The sequence below is a fragment of the Equus caballus genome, chromosome 8 (assembly GCF_041296265.1).
Source record: "Equus caballus isolate H_3958 breed thoroughbred chromosome 8, TB-T2T, whole genome shotgun sequence".
Lineage (NCBI taxonomy): Eukaryota > Metazoa > Chordata > Mammalia > Perissodactyla > Equidae > Equus > Equus caballus.
The window spans coordinates 73,990,083-74,011,279 of NC_091691.1; the positions used below are offsets into that span (position 1 = coordinate 73,990,083).

Genomic DNA, 21,197 nt, shown 5'->3' on the forward strand with positions numbered 1-21,197 from the left:
TAAAAGCTCAGCCCTCTCCTACTAGCCTCAAATAGAAATAGAGGACTCACCAGGGAGCAGCCAGCTATGGCTGCAAGAACCCAGATCCAGCTTTCCTTTTGGGGGAGCATCTCATGCATGATTTGAAGAGGCTGTTTCCTTTCATTTCAGGGGCACTCTGGAGAAATATAGTTCAGTGAGGATTCTTCTCATCCCCTCATAGCCAACCTGAAGACCCATAAATTTCCTCATCCTCACCCACACCCATCATCATAGAGCTCTAGCATCACGCCTTGGAGATGGCTCCTTCAGCTAAATCCACTCCGGCATTCAGAGGGAGCCTGAGGATGCAGAGTGGACAAGACTATCAGCTCACGGCCAGACCCCTATTGGCACATCAAGTAGGAGTTCCACTGTCTCCTTCAGGATGGAGAGCTAGTCCGTACTTACTGCCCATTATCCTCCTCACTGTTGGGCCCTCTGCTGTCATTTCCCTCACGATCTCATTGTCATCCTCGTTGGCATCCAGCCAGCGATTGCAGTTGAAGTTGTACTTGTCCTTGGTCAGAGTGTTCATCAGGGTCATCTGGAATGAAGTCTCAGGGTGAGCAAGCGGGTGTACCAGAAATATTCATCCATGCCCTGGGGGCCCTGTTCTGCTATCTCAGCTCAGAGACGGCAAGGCCATCCTATAGAGATGACTCTTGTGGAAGGTGGAGTGACAGATGAATATTTCGCCCTCTGGTCCCCTGGAGATCCACACTTGCCTAGCAGCCAAGTGACTGGAGTAGAACACAAGTCTCCTGAGCACCTGAGCATCTTCTTAGTCTACTTTGGAAATCCTCTCCCCATCAGGAAGTCCCTGTGTCCTGTGTCGAAATTCAGTTCTCATGGTAACCCTTCCCCACGCTTACTCCCAACAGATACAAAGGCAAACTTCTTTGATAGGGTCATTAGGAAGGGATCATTCTGGTTCCTCTCCCAACCACCTCCCGACCCCCAAGATGGCCAAGCTCACCCTTTCTAAATGCCATCCAGAACCAGGATTCCTTTTATCATGCCATGCCCGAATCTTATAAAACCTGCCGAGATCTGGGAGCTCAATCTATGGTGAAAAATAATAAGATTTGAGTGGACATAACCAAATGAAATGTCTTTATCTTTATAGCTGATCCCCTGCCAGGACGGCACCGACTTTAGGCTGTTTCTTCAGCAGTGAGGATGGGTTTCCTTCAAGCCACCCTCATATACTCTATCCTCTCATGTCCCTGGTAACCAGTGGCACACGAGGGAGCTAGGGTTCAGGATGGGCTGGTGGAATTGAACAAAAATAACTGACCCACAGTAGGATCCAGACTAAAGAAAATCTTCCAACCAATAAATGTTTAGTAACAAAATCCATATGGCAGCCCTGCAAATTAGCACAGGCCCACAGCCCCAGGACTCTGCTGGGCACTGAAACAGACAAAAAGATCAATACAGCAGTCATGCCCTTTCCCCAGAGGCTGGCAGTCTAGCCGGGAAGACAAATACATAAAGAGCAATGAACTGAGCAGGGTAACGGAAGCGCCGGTGGGGTGCTCTGAGAAGAGAGCTACAAATTAGAAATTCTTCTTACCTAAAGGTCAAAGCAGCTCTTCTGTTGCCAAAACAAGCCTTGCTCTAGTTATATTTAAAATTTAAAGCTGAATTTCTTATAAAATGTTCTAAAATTTATACTTTCCCTTAAACTTGTCCTCACGCTCTCATTCAGCCCAGATGGGACAGTTTGACACTAACTGCTCAGCATCTCTCTTCTACAACGATTCCGTAAGTCACGAAGCTCCTGGATGCTCAGAACCATTCCATCCTTGCTTCGTCCCCCTGGCTTGGTTTTGGACTGTTTGATTCAGGAGGGCCAGATCTAAACTGCGCGCCATCAGTACGTTGCCTAGCGATCAAATTTGGCACTTCTTGCAGAGGCCTGAAGTCCCCATTGCACCTTTTTATCTTCAGCTTTCATCCAAACCTGGCCTAGAAAACTGGGATCCCGTGTCACATACCTCTTACACCCCTTTCTCCTTCCTCCCTCCCACCATGTCACACTTCTCTCCTACCCTAAACTTGTCGATTACGCCTGGTTTGAACCACTTGTTGTCGGGGTTCAGGAGAATCTCATCCGTCCGCCCTTTCTGCCCGTAAATCTGGATGAAGATAGGAGAGTTGGTGCCAGCTTTCTTCAAGTCAGTCGTCCAGACCCACAGGGACCAAGGGAATTCTGCAGAGACAGGTCAAGTTGCATGGTAAACTTCAAGGAGTAAAGAGATTTTTGTGCTGCCAGTAGGGAAGAGGAGCAAATCAAAGGTGATCAGGACAGAAGAGCAGGTTATATGCAAGTGTGTCCCACTCTCAGAAACCCATTATAAAAAGTGCCAAACTTAGGAAGCCGTGGATTCTTTGCTATTTGAAAGAGTGTCTTATTATTCCTTTTAATGGTGAAAGCCTATTAGTACTTTTTAAATAGGGGGAGGTGCTGACTCCACCTACCCGATGTCCAGTACATTCAGAGTGCACCATGCTCAACCATTCATTTTAACATCCAGCCCATCAGGGAAGCTTATTCAGTTTGGGGACCCTGGAATACCTACCTTGGTGACAGGTGTGTAACTATACGTGGTCTGCTTCTTCAAGAACTGAGCTCCCTGAGGCAGGCCCTCTCCCTTCCTTTCCAGAGGAGAATTGAGAAGTAGGAGTGGGCCCCTGGAAGCTCTTGCCCAGTGGTCTGACCTCCTGCCTTTGCTGGCCCTATCTGCAAGTCCCCCAGGCTCTGGGCCCCCTCCACATACTTTTCAGCCTCTTCTTCCTGAGAGACACCATCTCGTAGAGCTGCCTCTCAATCAGCCCATCCGCCTTCTTCTCATCCAGCCAGTTGCTGCAGAGAAAGGTCTGCTGGATGCCGGTGAAGGGGCACAGAATCACCACCTGGAGGGAGCAGATCACAAGTGTCCTGTAGCAGGTCCCCTGGTTGGGACCTTCTTGCAATGTTCAATAGCCTCCTCAGCCCCACGTAAAGGGTTGTCTGCATTAGGACCCTCAAGAAACGGCCCTTTTCTTCCCTTTGCCTGTCTCCTTAAATCTTAAATCAAGAAATACCTCCTCCAGGAAGGCTTCCCAAGTAGGTATCATCCATCCTCCAATTTATTAGCCCAAATCTCAAACCTTTTCCTCTATACACAACACCCTCTTTGAACTCTATATTTCTTTATGCACATCGTAAAATCTCACTTTGAAACAAATTAACTAGAATAATAAATTAATTCCCTACCTTTGCCTTGTATGAAAAAGGTCATTCACATAAAAGGTAATTAAGGATCCGGCCCAGTGGCACAGCGGTTAAGTTTGCACATTCGGATTTGAACGTGAACCGGGGATCGCCGGTTCAGATCCTGAGTACAGACCTACGCACCGCTTATCAAGCCATGCTGTGGTAGGCATCCCACATATAAAGTAGAGGAAGATGGGCATGGATGTTAGCTCAGGGCCAGTCTTCCTCAAAAAAAGGTAATTAATATCTGGAATTTAATACAAAAATTAACTGGCCTCTTCTGGGCTTGATCCTCACTCAACCTTCTCTCCCATACCTTCACCATCTCAATCCACATTCTGAACTCATGGGTTTAGAGCATGGAAGTCTATCTAGTACGGGCCACCACAGTATAGATGTTCAGAGGAACGTTCTTGGATCACTACAAAATCTTCTGTCAGCAAAGAAATTTTCACTATCCACATTACTAGAGTCTCAGCTTTACCATCTTTTCAACTTGAAAACTAATCTGAACTCCCCCCACCCCCCGCAACCGTTAGTCAAGCTTTTTGACTAGTCACTGTCTTACTGGGTATTTGCTTGTTATCAGTTGTTCATAGTTACTACAATTGACTATAATTTCCTTAAACTGAATTATTACCATTAGATGTACCCAGATATCTCTGAGAATTCACCTAATACTCACTATCTGACCATCATCACTGTAAGAAACCTTAACTTAAAAGCATCAAGAGGAAGGGAGATAAAAGATGGGGGAGGGAAGTGTGTACCCGCTCAAGCTCCCAGAGAAACTCTCCTCTCTAGAGGCTAATGATGGCTCAAGGCCTCAGGCAGTAGCCCCTTCAAATGTTTTAGCCCTTTGACACAAACGTAATTAATATAGTCCACCCCAACAAGCATTCAACATACAGAAATGCTGAAGTCCAGAAAGGGGAAGGAAGTGCCCAAGGTTGCACATTTAGTTAGTGGCAGAACCAGAAATATAAATGCTCCTGATTAATAATTATCAGTCTGGGGCTTTTTATACCCATCAGCAAGAATCTCAGAATTCCTATTATGGCTGAGGTCCAGTGGGATCCTTTGTTGTACTCCATCTTTTATGCTGAAGATCCTATGTGACCGTGTATTCAGAAGTAGACCTATACACAAGCAAAGATGGAGACCACTCATGCAGCGTGATCCGGGCACAGAAGGGTCTAATCACCAACAATTTACTTAAAAGCTTCTTTCTCTTCTCTGAACAAATCCTGCAGTTGTTTTCTCCTAGTTTACTCTTGTTCTCCAGTTGTTACATGTGTATTGGTTAGTCTTGTCTTATCAACAAGAAAGCAAACTCTCAAAAGTCTGAGGTTATGTTTTCTCATGCCTTGTGGTTCCCCTGAATATAGTTCTAAGCACTGAAAAGGACTTGCTAAAAGTTCTGCTTCTGGACTAGCTAGTCCAGAAAAATAGATAGTATGAAAGGCCTCCCACTACTGCAAAATACCCTAGTTTCAATAAAGAACAGCAAATACCCTTTTATATACATTACTAAGCAACCAGGAAGTTACAGAGAAGCCACAAGAGCAGCAAAAATTAGGAGTAAGCAGAAACCAAGAGAAGGGCAGACATGAATGCTGTCGTTGGTGCCGCATGGAAAGCAAAAGACAGGACCAAACACTCAGAGACCAGGGAGTTAACAGCCATCTGAGGACAGGATGCGAGGCCTTGGACTTTGCAAAGTGGAGGATCTGAACTGGCAACCCTGAATAAGCAGAAACACTTGAAAGAGCTGCCCCGTCAGACGAAAGGTAGGCAGGGGAAAATCTGCAAAAGGAAATTTATCTTCTCTGCCTCTGCTCCAAACAGAAAATAATGATAGTCTTCCCTAAGAATTAGTTACCATAAGCCAATATACATATTATGTATATATTCACACACAGATATATAGATATAGACATATTCGAGAAAGAACTTGTGTCAAGAATATGTAAAGAACTTTTATAATTCAATAATAGACGACAAAAAAATTTAAAACAGATAAAAACCCTCACACAATAAGATACACAAATGATCAACAAGGACATGAAAAAAATATTCAACATAATTGACCATCAGAGACATGTAAATTAAGGTCATAATTAAATACCACTACACACCCATTAGAATATCTAAAAATTAAAAAGATTGACATCGTCAAGTGATGAGAGGATGTAGAACAGCTGGAATTCTCATCCATTGTCAATGGGCATGCATAACAGTATAGCCACTTTGAAAATAGTTTGGTAGATTTTTTAAAAATTAAATGTATATTTATGATAGGATCCAGAAATTCTACTCTTAGGTATTTACCCTCCAGAATTAGAAACATGGCCATACAAAGACTTGTACATGAATATTCATAGCAGCTTTATTCATAATAGTCAAAAAAAAAAAAACCAACCTGGAAATGACCAAAACGTACATGACTAGTTGAATGGATAGGCAAATTGTTATGTACCCTAACAAAGGAATACTACTTAGCAACGAAAAGATTTACTAATACATGAAACAACATGGATGAATCTCAAAAACATTATGCTGAGTGAAAGAAGTCAGATACACACACACACACACACACACAGTGCATACTGTATGATTCCATTTATATTAAATGCTAGAAAAGACACATATAATCTTTAATGACTGATACCAGATCAGTGGCTGCTTGGAGTCATGGACATTGACTGCAAGGAACACGTTGGCTGATGGGAACATTCTATATATTGATTCTGGTGATGGTTACACAGGTGTACACATTTGTCAAAACTCATAAAACTGTACAGTTTAAAATTGTGTGTTTTATTTTACATCAATTATACTTCAACAAAGTTTATTTTAAAAATGAAACAACAAAATTAAACTGAATGGTGATAAAAATATCCCATATTATAACATGTGGGATGCAGCGAAAGCACAACTTTGAGAGAAAATTATAGTATCAAGTGCTTATATGAGAAAAGGAGAAAGTTAAAATTTCATGAGCTAAGAATCCAACAAGAATTTAGAAAAACAGCAACAACAGAAATGCACAGAAATTAAAAGGAGGTAAAGTTAAAAATATAGCTCATTAACATAGATTCAAAAAGAAATAGAAAGCCTGAATAACTCTATAACCAGAAAAACAAAAACCTTTTTTTAAATCAGTAATTAATTTCTGATACACACACATACACAATCCCACTCAATTTTTCAGGAGACTGCATCTAAGCATTGGGGGACCAGATATAAATAAAACAAAAAAAGGAGATACAATAGAGTATAAACAAAGTCAAACGTTGGTTATTTAAAAGGACTAAATAAACTGTGAGAATGATATTTTAAAAAGCAAGAAGGCATGAATAAATGACGCTAGGAATGAAAAGGGGATCGTAATTACAGATGCAGTAAAGGTTAAAAGGATAAGTCGAGGTTAAAAGTATACGACTTTATGCCAATATATTTTAAAATCTACAAATACAGAAATTCCAGGAAAAATATAGCTCATTAAAATAGATTCCAGAAGAAATAGAAAGCCTGAATAAGTCTCTAACCAGCAAAACAAAAACAAAAACTTTTTGTAATCAGTAAGTAATTTCTGATTACGTACATGCATACACACACACACACAATCCCACACAATTTTTCAGAAGCCTGCATCCAAGCATTTGGCGACCAGATCGCTGTAACCGTATATACCCTCTTTCAGGAGAAGGAATACTTCTCACTTCATTCTAGGATCAAACCTGTCAAGGACTATATGAGAAAGGCAAACTAAAGGCCAATCCCTCTCATGGACATAGATACAAAATTCTAGATAAAATGTTGACAAACAAATTCCAGAAACATGTAAAATTAAAATCCATTATGACCAAGTTTGGTTTACAGAAATTCAGGATTGCTTTGCTATTGGAAAATGCAGTCATATAATTTACCAACTTAATAAATCAAAAAGAAAAGTCATATGACTATCTTACCAAGTGCAGAAGAAGCATTAGATAAAATTTGACGCCAAATCGTAATAAGAACTCTTAACAATACAGAAATAGAAGAGGATTTCCTTAATCTAATCTAAGACAGTCTATCAAAAACTCTCAGCAAACATAATTAACTAAATAAAACATTAGAAGCAGTTCTTTTAAAATGAAAAACAAAACAAAGATGTCCACTATTACCCTTCTATCCAGTCTTGTACTGCGCAGGTGGTCAAATAAGAAAAAAAAAAATTTAAAGATAAGGTTTGGAAAGAAAGAAACCAAACTGTCATTATTCACAGACAATATGACTACCTGCAGAGAAAGTCCCCTCAAAACCTATAGACAAATTATGAGAATTAATTACAGAGTTTAGCAAGATGGCTGTGTACAAACTCAATGTACAAAAAGTCCTTCTCCTTCCACATCAGCTACAGAGAGTTTAAAATATAATTGTAAAGAGATATAATTTATAACAGCAGCAAAAATTGTAAGGTCTTTATAAACATATCTAACAAAGACAGACAAGATCTTTATTGAGAAAAATATAAAACTGTATTAAAAAACATTAAAGAGGGCCTAAATGTTAAGAGGTAGACCATGTTCATAGATAGGAAAAGTCAGTACAATAAGGATGTCAGTTCTTCCAAATAGATCTACAGCTTCAATTGAATTCTGCTTGACACAGTTGTTCACGGAACTTGGCAAGAAAATTCTAAAATTTCGATGAAAGGGTAAAGGGTCATAAATAGTTAACCCATTCCTGAGGAAGAAGAATAAGGTAGGCAAATTTGCCCTAGCAGAGGCCAAGACACAGCATAAGGATATAAAATGAAGATAGTGAGTATTGCTTTAGTGCAGGGATAAGTTAAATCAACAAACAGAACAGACTAGAAATCTCAGAGGCAAAATCATACATTTCACGAATCTGACATATGACAGAGTTGCCTTTTCAGAACAGTGGAGAAAGAACTACTATTAGTAAATCAGTACTTCTCAGACTTCCTTAATGATAAGAATTATCTAACACACTTGTTACACATCCAGATTTCCAGGAAATTCTGATTCAGTAGGTTTGGGTTGGAGCCCAGGAATGGTTTTTTTTTTTTAGATTTTATTTTTTTCCTTTCTCCCCAAAGCCCCCCGGTACATAGTTGTATATTCTTAGTTGTGGGTCCTTCTAGTTGTGGCATGTGGGACACCACCTCAGCGTGGTTTGATGAGCAGTGCCATGTCCGCGCCCAGGATTCGAACCAACGAAACACTGGGCTGCCTGCAGTGGAGCGCGCGAACTTAACCAGCCCCCAGGAATGTATTTTTTAAAAGAATTCCAGGTGATTCTTAACTTTACTCAACTTTTAAAAGTCCTTTTATGAATGTTGCTGGGACATTTGGATATTTATATGGAAAATAATAAAGTTGGATCCCTACCTCACACAAAGATCAACTCCTGGTAGATTAAAGACATAAATATGTAAATGGGAATACCAAACTTTACACTTTTTAGGAGAAGATATAGGAGAACGTCTTTATAGCTTTAGGATAGATAAGATTTCCTTCAACAACACAAAACCCATTAACCATAAAGGAAAAGATTGATGAAATAGATTACTTTTAAGTTAAATCTTCTCTTCCTCAAAGAACATGGTAAACAAACTATGAGAAGATATTTGAACAAATACTATTAACGAAAGATTAATATCCACGGGCCAGCCCAGTGGCACAGCGGTTAAGTTCCAATGTCCTGCTTCTCGATGACCCGGGGTTTGCTGGTTGGGATCCCGTGTGCGGACATGGCACCGCTTGGCAAAAAGCCATGCTGTGGTAGTCACCCCACGTATAAAGTAGAGGAAGATGGGCATGGATGTTAGCTCAGGGCTAGTCTTCCTCAGCAAAAAGAGGAGGATCGGCAGTAGTTAGCTCAGGACTAATCCCCCCCCCCAAAAAAGATTAATATCCAGATTTAACAAACAACTCCTAAAAATAAAAATTAAAACCACAGTAACATCATTTTACAACATCTAAAGTGGTGAAAATGAAAAATTCAGACAATATCAAGTGTTGACAAGGATGTATGGAACAAAATGTCTCTTACACATGGCTGATAGGAGAGTAAAATGATGCAACTACTTTGGAAAATGATCCAGAATACTTTGGAAATACAATTATCCTGTAAGTCTGAAGATTCACTTACCTTGTGTCCCAGAACGTCCAGCCTGAGAAGCTCCTGCAAATTTGTACAATGATATATGTACAAGAATTTCACACAGCATTGTTTAGAATAGCAAAAATCAAGAAACGATCCCCAAATGTCCATCAATAGAAGAATGGGCAAATCAATTGTAATCAATTCATGCAATGGAATGGATTGGAAATGGATGAACTACAGCGTTGGTTATCAATTCAGATGAAATTCTAAAGCTTAATGGTGAGTGAAAAGTGCTAGTTACAAACAATATACACGTAGATTAAATTCATAATAGGGTATGCTCTTCAGGAGAGAGAGGATTATATGATTAAGGAAGGACACAGGAGTTTCAAAAGCATTGGAAATGTTCTATTTCTTAAGTTGGGTGGCAAACAAAATTGACACTTGTTTTTTATGATTCTTTATATCTTACTTTTATTATGTATATTCTTTAACACATAAGTATTGCACAATATAAACGTATATTTAAAAGTACTTGTTGATTGAGAGATTTATAGGCTGAGGTGAAACACCATACCAGGAATCAGGATCATCCATAACCACCACCTGAGCCCCTCCAGGTAATCCACCCTGCAGTTGTCCCTTGGATGCATTTACAGAACAGCCCTCACTCCTGACCATCAGCCAGACGAGATGGATGGGCATGACACCATCCAAAATGCCCAAGGAAAGGCATCGCCCATGTGCTTGCAACCGGTCCAAAGGAAGTAGGAAGTAGGATTCAGATTGGCATTTGTATTTATGAATTAAGGAAGAGAGGGGTTGAATCAGGGAAGGGTCCTCCAGGGCCGTCCCTTACCTTCTCACAGTACCAGCCTCTGTTGACACCCACGTTGCCGTGTCCGATGGAGACCCGACTCAGGGGGCTGAGGAGGACAGCCAGCTCGATGTGGAAGATGTCTGTGCGGCCACGGTCAAACACACCGCCCTCCAGGAAGATTTTCCCACTGTTCTTGTTCCCTCTGGCCCCGTACATGACCAAGTAGATCTTGGATTTGGTTCCAGCCCCACGGACATCCCCAGTGAAGACGGTGACAATGTATGAGATAGCTGGTGTGGAAACAACCGGGGCGGAAGAGGGATCAGTGCCAGCTGACTACATCGCCTCCCCACTTTCTCCCTGCCTGGCTACCACTGCCCGAGGCCCTCCCTCCCTCTTCCATCCATCCTCATTCCCCCAAGTTCTCCAGATCACACCCAGTGCCCCTCTCGGCTTCGCTTGATCTTTTTCACAGTTTGTGTGCCAATGGATCCGAGTTTAGGAAAAAACTGCAGGTATTATCACAGGAAGCTGCCAGCCCTGGTTACAGAAAACCAACAAAGAGAAGGAGGAACTTGGGTTGGCTAAGAATAGTGCTTATTATTAAAGCTAATTACCAGGGGTATATTATTAATAGCTGCCGGATGAATTCTCTTATGTCTAATTTAATTATAATAGTCAACTCCATTAACGTTATTTATAAAATTTACATAAGACAGGAATAGCCCTGTCTAGAGGAGATTTATATTCAGGGCTAACTGATTCATCGAGCTTGCTCTTTTGCTCATAAGTTAAAGCATAACTTTTAATAGAGAGTGCTAATGTCCTCCTTCAGCGCCTGACGTGGTGGGGTGAGGGAAGATGGAGGCAAGGAGAGAGCATTGTGGGTTGGGCCATTTGGGGTTCCGGTCAGTCGGAGGCAATATGGAGCTCTTGGGAAGAGCCAGCGAGGGAAGATTAAACTCCGAGATGGGACAGAGTCAGAGAAAACACCAATGACAAGCATTTGGACAGGAAGCTCGGCTAAGGTCTGGCCTCATTCTTTCATTCTGCCCTGAAGTCTGAAGCAATGGCGCTTTAGTCCCTGCTAATTACCCCCTCCTACCCCTCGCCCCATCCCAAACCCCACTCTCATGCCGTGACCTCAGAGAAATAAAAATCCCAACCTCCTTTGGGAGGTAGCACAGGCAACTACATGAATGCATTACCCATTCACATATTTACACCTTCCTCTGTTCAACAAACATTTATTGAGTGCATGCTGTATGCCAGGCCTCAGGGATAACATGGAGATAAAACGGAACGGCCGCTGCCCTAAAAGAATGGGTCTCCAGCTTTATTTCTCCAAAACACGTGGACAGACGGTGTTCTCACACAAGACATTCTCCCGAGGTCTCAGTTACCAGCAATTCCCAGCCTCTAACGACCATTTCTCCTCTTCCTCCACCTCTAAGAGGCAAGTAATATCAACATGGTTAAAGGGGTTATGTTAAATCCATTCTAGTATTTGTTTTTAAGTAAATACTTCACAAACTCTTGTTACAAATGACTTGTGGCACACCCAATTATGGTCAGACCAGCTCAAGGTGCCACAGTGTCGAGGCTGAAATTGCTGGAGCAGAGGAGCATTTGGTGTGCTAAACAGTAGCAATCAAAGTCTGCCCAAAACGTCTGGAGGAGAGGGAGGAATTGCCCTGCCTAGAGCAGCTAGGGGAGAGTTCAGAGTCGGTGACTGGAAGCAGGAATTTGAGAAACACAAAGAGAAATGGCATTATAGGCTGAGGAGAAAGCATGCTTCAAAGATGAAGGGAGAGAAAGAGCAAGGCAAGCAACTAAGGGAGGGGAGAGAGGAAGGCATGTGGATGGGGTGGGGGAGAATGGGAGGGTGAGGGGAGGTGGGAGCACAGTAGAAGACCTGTGGGGGGCGGCGGGCGGTAGAGGGAAGAGTGAACGGTGTGCAGACGAGGCGGAGGGTGTGTGGAAGTGGTAGGAGAAGGTGTTGAAAGATTCTGCTGATAAGGTAAACTGGAGCCAAATTGTGGAGCAATTTGTTTATTATGCCCAGAACTTGGACTTATTCTCCATGCAGTGGTGTGTGAGGAGGTTCTGCTCTAGAGCACATTCTCAGATGTGCACATTCACCAACATCGACTTTCTGGAACATCCGTGAACTTCCAAGCTGGGAGCTGCAGGATCCCTGTGGAATTCACACGAGGTAGAGATTTAGGGGGCAGACAAAATCCTGGATCTGTCACTTACCATCTGTGTGACGTTGGACAGATCTCTTAACTTCTATGTGACTCAGGTTCCCCATCTGTGAAATGGGAACAATAACACTTCCTATATTATAGGGTCATGTGAGGATTAAAAGAGATGGAATAGTTCAGGCACCTAGCAGAGAGCCTGGCATACAGTAAGCACTCAATAGGAGGAGGAGCTTAGAGTGAATCAACATCCTCATAAATGTCCACACGTATCAGGACTTCACATTCTGACTTCATCCTGTGGACAAGTTCTTTTGCCCTGGGCAGTTCGAGTCTGCTCAGGGGCATCTCCTCATCTCCTCTGGCATCAGCAGAGCCCCAGATGCCAGCCCAGAGGAACAGAACACTTTCAGGAGCAGGAAGAATGTCGTTCGAAGACACAGCTGGTTTCTGCTTGATTGCAGGCCTCCAGGCCCGCAGAGGAGGACACTGAGCCTCAGACAGAAAATGAAATATTAGGCAGCTGGGCGTCCCCTGTCTTCAGTTCTACCTGTGGTCTCAGCTCCACCCACTAGGATGTCCCTTTGGATTTTGCCATCATCTTCATCCAAGGCCAGCCAGCGGTTAAGAGGGAAGTCATATTTTCTTTTGTTCCCAATATCTTCAATGACAATCTGGGAAGGAGAAGAGAGGGAGGGAGCGTTAAGTGTCATTGAGGACACACCTGGTGATTGAACCCAATTCCTCCATCCCTTGAGTGTACTCTGAGAATACAATCTCATCTTTTTAGTGGCCCAAGGAAAGTTTATCACAGGGACACACCTGTTGCCAGGAAAACCATGCAAAGCATTGAGAGTCACACAGGAATGACTGGTAATTACCTCCTACTTGAATTACTGAGCCACCGTTCCCTCCTTTGCTGAAGATCATTTTAAGAAATTGAATGCAAGAAACTTGTAGGATGTGTCCCGTGAGACTGGGGGACGAGAAGGGGAAGCAACAAGATCATCACCTTCTTCGCCTGCTGAAGGTTGGGATTCTGACCTTGTAGGTGAGAAGTTCACTCTAGGGGAACTGCCAGCCCCAAGTCAGACTCACAGATCCCAGGACTGGTGACCAGCTCAGAAAATGTCAGCCCCTGACAGGGAGGCTGGTGGAACTGGCCGTCTCTGAAGCCTTACTCGGGGACTCACATGTGAGCTAGGTTGGCGAGGTTGAGAGGATTGTGTCTTCTAGATCTTACTAAGGAACTAAGGGGCCCTCCCAAAATGTCCCAGAAAGACCCAACGGAAAACTCAGTCTAAGATCAAAGGAATTGTCAATAACCAGAACGTGTCCTCCAGTCACAGCGTTGTGCAGGCAGAAGCATCTGGTGACAGGCAGAGTGAGTTGGAAAGTAAAAATATCTGCCCAGGTCCTAAGACTGATGGAGACGGGCTCTGATTTTCAATGAAGGCTCACTTCCTAAGATCAAAGTATTTGCAGTGTGGAAACAGAGCATACACTCCGCTGCTGGAAGTCAGTGCACCTTGTTCTAATCCAGTTTTCATAAAGGAAACTTCTGAGCTAAGAGCTGTCCTCCTGAAGGACATGACCCACCAGGGAGGAGCCAGTAACCAGAACCGGCCATCCCACTAGGCTTCTCTCCCCAGATAAATCAGCATTGAGGTTCTGGTTTATAAATCAGTCCCCTGTGAGTTTGGTTAGTATGAGTCACCCTTCAGGACCTGCTGATTTGATTGAGTGTCTGTACTTTCAAAGCTGAGTGCCTGGAGACCACTGTGGTACTGCCCAGAGGGTGTTCTGCCATGGAAGTCCAGCCTCTCCCAACTCATCTATCTGCACACTTCTCTGTGGCTTTCATCTCCCAGGGTTGAGGCGAGATTGGGGAATCCCTGACAAGGATCTGAGCCAGGCTTCAGCCCGCCTCCTAACCGCCCTTACTCTGACTCTCACAGAGTTGGGAAAACAAGGTGAAGAAAAACAGGACTTCGTTTATCAGATAAGTGTCAAGTCTAATAATAAACCTAAGTAAACAGATTTACCATCTCTGTCTTTAAATGTTCACAGACAAGTGGGCCAGCCGTGGTTTCAAGAGCAAGAGAACCACCCACAGCTCATAGCGATGTCATCGATAAAGGGCCTTCCGCTGACCTGGGATCTGATGGAAATTCCTGACTTGAGAAGTTTATCTAATCTGAACAACAGAATGTGTACCGTTAAATAACCTCTATGGGACAAAACTAGCTTGCACAGCTAAACCACAAGGGAAAGAGACAATATTTGAGTGAATATGCAAATAACAACCAAGACTCTAAAACTTAGACTTTCCGAAATACCAAAAAACAAAGAAAGGCCGAGAGAGAACATCAAAGCTCAAATACCAGTGCAGAGAGTATAAAAGTCCATGAACAGTTCTAGAAACTTTCCAGATGTATATTGAAATATGGAAACAATTATTTATGATATTCCTTCCATCCGAAGGTCTGGGAGATGAGGCTGAAGGAAGCTGGCTCCCTGAGGGGAGAACATTCGGGAACACATCTAGGAGCAAATGGTGATGTGTGCAGCGGGAAGGAGCAGCAAGGCGGAGGGAGGCAGGGAGGAAGCCGACTCAAGCTCTCCAGTGTAGAAGGACCGTACAGGGAGGAGTGGGCAGAGGTCTCTCCCAAAGGCATCCGGCCTCTGCTGATATGGGTTCTGGCTGACCGGGGACCCCTGTTGCTTACAGGAGCATTCCCAAGGGCCCTTCCAAGGGAGGAGCAAGCAGCTTTCCCACTTCTGTTCACAGTTGCCCAGACACCTCTGCGTTTTCATGGAGTTCCTTTTAAGAATTCAAGACGTCTCAGGAACGGTTTTTGCTGACAGAATGAAATGATGGTGTTTCCTCCAGACCGCTGTTTCACAGATGCTGTTGTTATGGCAGAAACAGTTGTAAAATAAGACTGGAGAGATGGAAGCACCCTTCTCCACGAATGAGAGAAACACACGCCTGGAGTGTGTGTGTGTGTGAGACAGACAGACAGAAGCAATGACCTCATCAAAAACAAGAGCCATTATCGCCTGGAGGAATATTCTCCACCTGCAGACAAGCCCACAGGCAGGGCTGGCTTCTGAGAGGCAAGAGGGAAACCAGGGGTCCTGAGCCCCTGGGAGGTGTGATCGCAGCCGGAGAAGGGGCCTGTCCACGGTGGAGCCCACTAGATCCTGCAGCAACAGAGACACAGCAGAGCCACGGGCTGGACTGCTCCTTGCAAAAAGCCAGGAAGGATAAACCAGCCCAAAGAGGAGGAGGGAAAAGATGAAGCTGCCAAGCAGGGCTCATTTCTTCCTTGTTCTTTGCAGGTGGTTCAGGGGCACACCCAAATGGTCGGGGGCCTCCGGCCTTCCTTTCCTCCCCAACAGGGCAGACACATCCACGTGAACACGTGGAGTTGGTCTTGGAGTCAATAGGTTTTAGATGGATGTGGAGTGTCAACTATGATTCATAGCAGCTCTCCCTCCTTGATATTGGAATAACTTCCACCAATTTTCCATAACCTGATCGGGGCAGAGGCCCATTCTGTGCAGAAGAAATGAACCCCACACACACGGGGCAGTTTGGGGAAACTGAAGGATCTGCTCGCTCCCATCCACGTGCTGAGTGCCTGAGATGCAGACAGCCCAAGTGATCCACAGAAGGTACCCTCTGTGTACCAGCCCTGAGGGCAAGAAAGGAATGTACATGTCCCTGTTTTCACTCTTCCCTTCAAAAATGCAGTTATGTTATCCATCAAGGTTGCCCTTGACCCACAATCAACCATCTCCACATCCCAAGAACCGTTATTGAATTGCAGTTACCTCTTAGAGTTCTAAGACCATAGGGCAAGGGATAGGAAAGTTTGGACACAGGAGAAAAAAAAGAGGAGGACTTCTGGAGCTTATGAACCTGTTCTGAAATAAATCTTGGCATCAAGGAGTTAGCAGGAAAAACCTGGTCTCGTGGAAGAGCGAGGGAACGAACTGTGGGGGAAAACTGAGGCCCAGCAAAGGAAGGCGGGATCTTCTCCTCCTCCCTGTCACGAGGCTGCCCGCCCCACATGCTTCGTGTCTCACTCGTCATCTGGAGTCGAAGTTGCATAATATGAACATACCATAAACATAAATAACTGTAAATGACAGCATTCGAATGGTGACACCCTAATACTCTAGCTCTTTCCCCTAAACTTTCTTCCTCTCCTCTGAGACCCATATACCCACTCCCTCCTTTCCACCGCAGGCTACCTCATCCAGTAAAGACCTTTGATGGCTTATTATGATCAGGGGCTGTGTGGTCCTGTCCTAACCCACCTCCCTTATTTCCCTGTGCTCAGTTCTCTGAGCCTTGTGCCCCAGCCCAGATCTATTCCATATGCCGGTTCCACCTTCCAGCTCCTCCTCATCCACCACACCCTCTGCCCAAAGGAGTCCTCCTCTCTGCGCCTCTTGGCAAAACCCTACCTCCTTCTGGGCCCAGCTCCCCGGACCCTCCCCGAAGCCTCCTCTGATGCCGAGTCAGACACCGCTCACCCCCACAACATTTGTTTCTACTTCAGCAAGGTTCTTATCTCATCCTGCTTTGCATTGAAGTTGTGGTAATTCTGTTTCCTGGTCTTCAAACTGGGAAATTTGCTCTGATCAACACTATGCTACTTGTGAAACCCTGAAGACAGAATGATTTCACTGACAGCTGGACTTTCCCTGAAATTTCGGAATATAAGGTTACAGTAAACATAACTATTTAGGGACTTGAATTATCTCTTGTAGACGCAGAATATCCTAATAGCTTATCATAATAGCTGCAGTGGTGGTGCAGAGGATGTCAGAGTTACTTGGTAAACGTTTGTTCAATGTTAAGTCTTAATTGGTGACGTGAGGGCCCATTGTCTTCTTGAGGTTCCTGAAATCCCCTCCAGGAGCCTCTGTCTCCCCTTCCTTTCAGAGCCAGTGGTGCAAGTTGATCACATCCCCCCTACAACACACAGCAGGCAATACACACAATTCTGGACTTTCTAACGTGTTGCATGGTGGAGAGAATCCAGACTGGGCATCCAGAGGACCAGGGGCAGGTACCAGTCCTGCCGCTGAAGAGCTATGGGATTTTGGGAAAGTCTCTTTACTGAAGCAGATGGACAAGGATGAGGCCCACTGGCAGCACAATGTTCCATCTTGTGGCTGCTGCTCTTTTGAAGTGGTTGTTGAACTGAGCCAATGATTGGAGTCAATCACAATTGTTGGACTAATGAGACACGGGGACCCAAGCCGTGTGCAAAGCCTGGGAGGGGAGGATACCAGCCCCTGGGAGAGGGCGAAGAGCAGAGGAAGAGGCGTGGTCACCCTGAGGCCCATCAGCCTGGGCTGAGAAACACACATGGTCAGTTAACCAGGCAGAAGAGGAGCGAGACCACCCATGAACGGGCTAAGTATATTGGCTTTTAGATTTATCCCAGCGAGCCCTTACACATAAATGCCGAAAGAGTGATTGTACTGTGAAGGCCACGGCAACCCAGGCTGGCAGCTTGGGGAATGGAGCACTCACTGTGCAGGCATCAAATATGGAAACGCAGTCAGTTTAACAGCCCCTTTAACGGGTGTCTCTGGGGAGCTGAGGGCAAGCAGATCAGTCAGTGTGAATGGAGCGGGGACGGATGGAGGCTGCTGTGGGGGAGGCAGGAGGTCGGGGCTGGCTGTCTGTGGGAAAGTGCAAGAGGTCGGTCGCTCTGGCTTCTCCCAGCCTCTGGTTTCCAGCTGGCACCCACCCCGCCTAGTGCCTAAAACCTGCATTCCTCCTTTCTCATCACAATGCTTCCCTCAGGAAAATACCTGGTATACCCAGGCGCACTGACCTATAAAATGCTTGAGTTATCTTTATGTCTTACCCCCTGGGAGGGTCTTGGTTTGGCTTAAGTTAAAAGAATAGGCGGTTAGGAGTTTTCCAGAAGCCAGTGAACCTTCGAGAGGGACACCACTTTGGTGCTGGGTGAGACAGGCGCACACCAGGCCCTGAATTCCTCCACTATACACAGCACAGGCCCCAAAGAGAATAACCAGTCTCCCATTGAAAGTAGCCTGCTTGGGCTTTTGGTTTAAAATATTGTCTGAAAAACAAACAATAAGAAGAAGAGAAAAAGGAAGGAAGGAAGGAGGGAGGAAAGGAAGCAGGGAGGGAGGGGAGGTGGGGAAGAGGAGCTGAATGAACTAACAGAGGACCCCTCCTCCTAGACATGGTCTGGCAAAACTTTTGAATTATAAAGAAAAAAATCCTGCAAGCATCCTGGTTGGAAAAAAAATAAAACACCAAACAGGTTGTCCAGACAGAAGCAAGGGTCTGCTTGGCCTCAATATCAAATTTCAGAAGGCAATGGAACAAGATTTACAATGTTTGAAAGGAAAAATAATGTTCTCACCCGTAGATTTCACGCCTTACCAAGCTGTCCTTTCCTTTGATCATGAAGATGACAAAAGGGTCTGTTCTGACCTGGGAACCTGCCTCCTTCGTGAAGCTTCTGAGAGCACAGCGGGGGAGTGGGCTGTGTAATCAAGAAGGAACCTGACCTCATGGGGGCAGCTGCCATCAGCACCACGTCAAGGCCGCACCCAGGCCCTCGGGTGCACTTTGCAGCTCCTTCCACTGAATCTTGTGTTTCCACTCAGACTGCCTTCCTTCCCAGCATGAAGGAGCTGGGCTTCGAGGTACCTGCTCCATGCCACACCCTTGCTGAGGTCTTAGAACACACCTGCCTCCCCTGCCCTGAAGACACACCTCTGCATGGTGTTGGCTACTTGTGCTCTGGACTCCTGGACCACTTCTTCTCCAATCCAAGCAGCAGTTCCACGTAGCCTCCTGGAACCCTGTGCAGCACCAGGCTGGCTGCTCTGAGGACCAGGTGAGCCCCTTCCTATCCAAAAGAAACTCGGCCATTGCTTACGCCACTGGTTCAGTGCTCCATCCCATGCCAAGAGCTGGAGAGGTGCCCCCAAGGAACTTTCAGGCTAGTTATGGAGAGAAGCGTGGCAGACACTCTAGGATGCTCACTCAACACCCTTTCCCAATCACCTTCTTCTTAGCCTACTTCTTCTATAAAGACTGGAAAGCTAGCCACTTGATGTCCCAGTTTCCACTGCAGCTAGGGTGGCCACATGACACCTTTCTGGCCAATGAAAGGTAGGCAGAAGTTCCAAGAAGGGCTTTGTTTCTCTAAAAATAAGGCAAGGCTTGCCAGAAGAAAAAGCATTTTTCCCCTTTGGTCTTCTGTTTTCTTCCTGCCTGGAACATAGATAAGATGCCTAGAGGTTTGGCAGCCATCCTGTGATCATGAGGCAATAAGTTGGAGGATGAAAGCCTCAGTGCTGAGGATGGGGACACAGCAAGAGAGCAGGTATCCCAGAAAGCAGCTGCACCAGCCCTGAGCTGACCATATCTAGACTTCATGTGAGACGAGAAAAATAAGCTCCTAATTCTTTAAAATGGCACTTTCAATTCTCTGATACTTGCAGCCAAATACATTCCTGGCTGATGCAAGAAGGTGAGTGAAGTTAAGCAATAACAAAACCTCAGCTATCAGACAGCCTCATTCCCTATAGTCAAATTGCTATAAATCTGAAGGATTTCTGTTTTAAGCAATAAGACTTTTTCAAAATATTTTTCAAAAATATATTACATGTTAACATTTTCCTGTCATTCTGTGATGCGCTGATATATACTGATAGCCTCACAACTAAGGGATATACGTGCAAAGGGCCGGTAGCCCATTTTCTAAGTGACCTAAGACTTCTGGGAATTGTTAATATTTTTTGGGCTTTTTGCACCTTCTCTGACTCCCCATTACAGTGCTCAATAACTCTACCTATTACAATGTCTCTTTCCCCTCTAATTTTCTGCTTTGGGTTTAAAACTGCAGGCGGCAAGTTTGCTAGAAGGGATTGTAAGTGAGCACTAGACTCTGAGTGAGAATATGAGGGTTTTCCTTCGAAATCAGGGCAGGGCAAGACAGAGCCAGGACCATGAGCTTTCCTCACAAACTTTGAACCAGATATGTTTTAGCTTCTCACAAGCCTTTTTGCTTTCTTCTCGATTCTTAACTTTGTCCTGGGTTGGTGAAACTATGAGGGACCCAAGATCAGAAATTTGAGGAACAAAGCAACAGCCCAAGATAAGTCACAGGAAAGCTTATGATTAGGGTTAAATGAATGCTAGACGGGGCCGGCCCTGTGGCCGAGTGGTTAAGTTTGTGCACTCTGTTTCAGTGGCCCGGGGTTCACCGATTCAGATCCTGGGCGTGGACCTACACACTGCTTATCAAGCCATGCTGTGGCATCCCACGCAGAAGAACTAGAATGACCCACAACTAGGATATACAACTATGTGCTGAGGCTTTGGGGAGAGAAAAAAAGAGGGTGAAGATTGGCAACAGATATTAGTTCAAGGCCAATCTTCCTCACCAAAAAGCATACTTTAAAAAAAAAAAAAAAAGAATGCTAGAAGCAGGCAGCGTGACCAGCATTCGTGGGAGGGAGAGGTTCTGGTGAGCCAGAGTCAGAGAAAGCTTCATGGCAGAGCCCTGAAGGATGATCAGGCCCTGAATAGTTCCAACGAGAGAACTCAGCTTTCTAGGAAGGCAAGGACATGAGCAAAGTCTTGGAGGCTATGAGTCGGGCAGCATGGGCGGCCAGCAGCCTTAGATAGAAGAGTGGAGGCAGATAGACCTAGAGAGGGAAGTTAGAGCTCAAATATAAGCCTCTAAAGAGCCAG

General features: G+C 44.7%; 1 protein-coding gene across 2 annotated transcripts in view; it reads right to left on the reverse strand.

The window, feature by feature from the left end:
- LOXHD1 (lipoxygenase homology PLAT domains 1) overlaps window positions 1-21,197 on the reverse strand; it is a 168,601-nt gene that overhangs the window by 107,149 nt on the left and 40,255 nt on the right. For both annotated transcript variants that reach the window (XM_070275638.1, XM_070275637.1), the window contains exons 7-12: window positions 12,978-13,101; window positions 10,263-10,513; window positions 2,805-2,940; window positions 2,076-2,236; window positions 998-1,084; window positions 430-565 (exon numbers count right to left, since the gene is read on the reverse strand). In XM_070275638.1, the coding sequence (XP_070131739.1) occupies window positions 430-565; window positions 998-1,084; window positions 2,076-2,236; window positions 2,805-2,940; window positions 10,263-10,513; window positions 12,978-13,101 (895 nt within the window). The remainder of the gene's footprint in view (window positions 1-429; window positions 566-997; window positions 1,085-2,075; window positions 2,237-2,804; window positions 2,941-10,262; window positions 10,514-12,977; window positions 13,102-21,197) is intronic.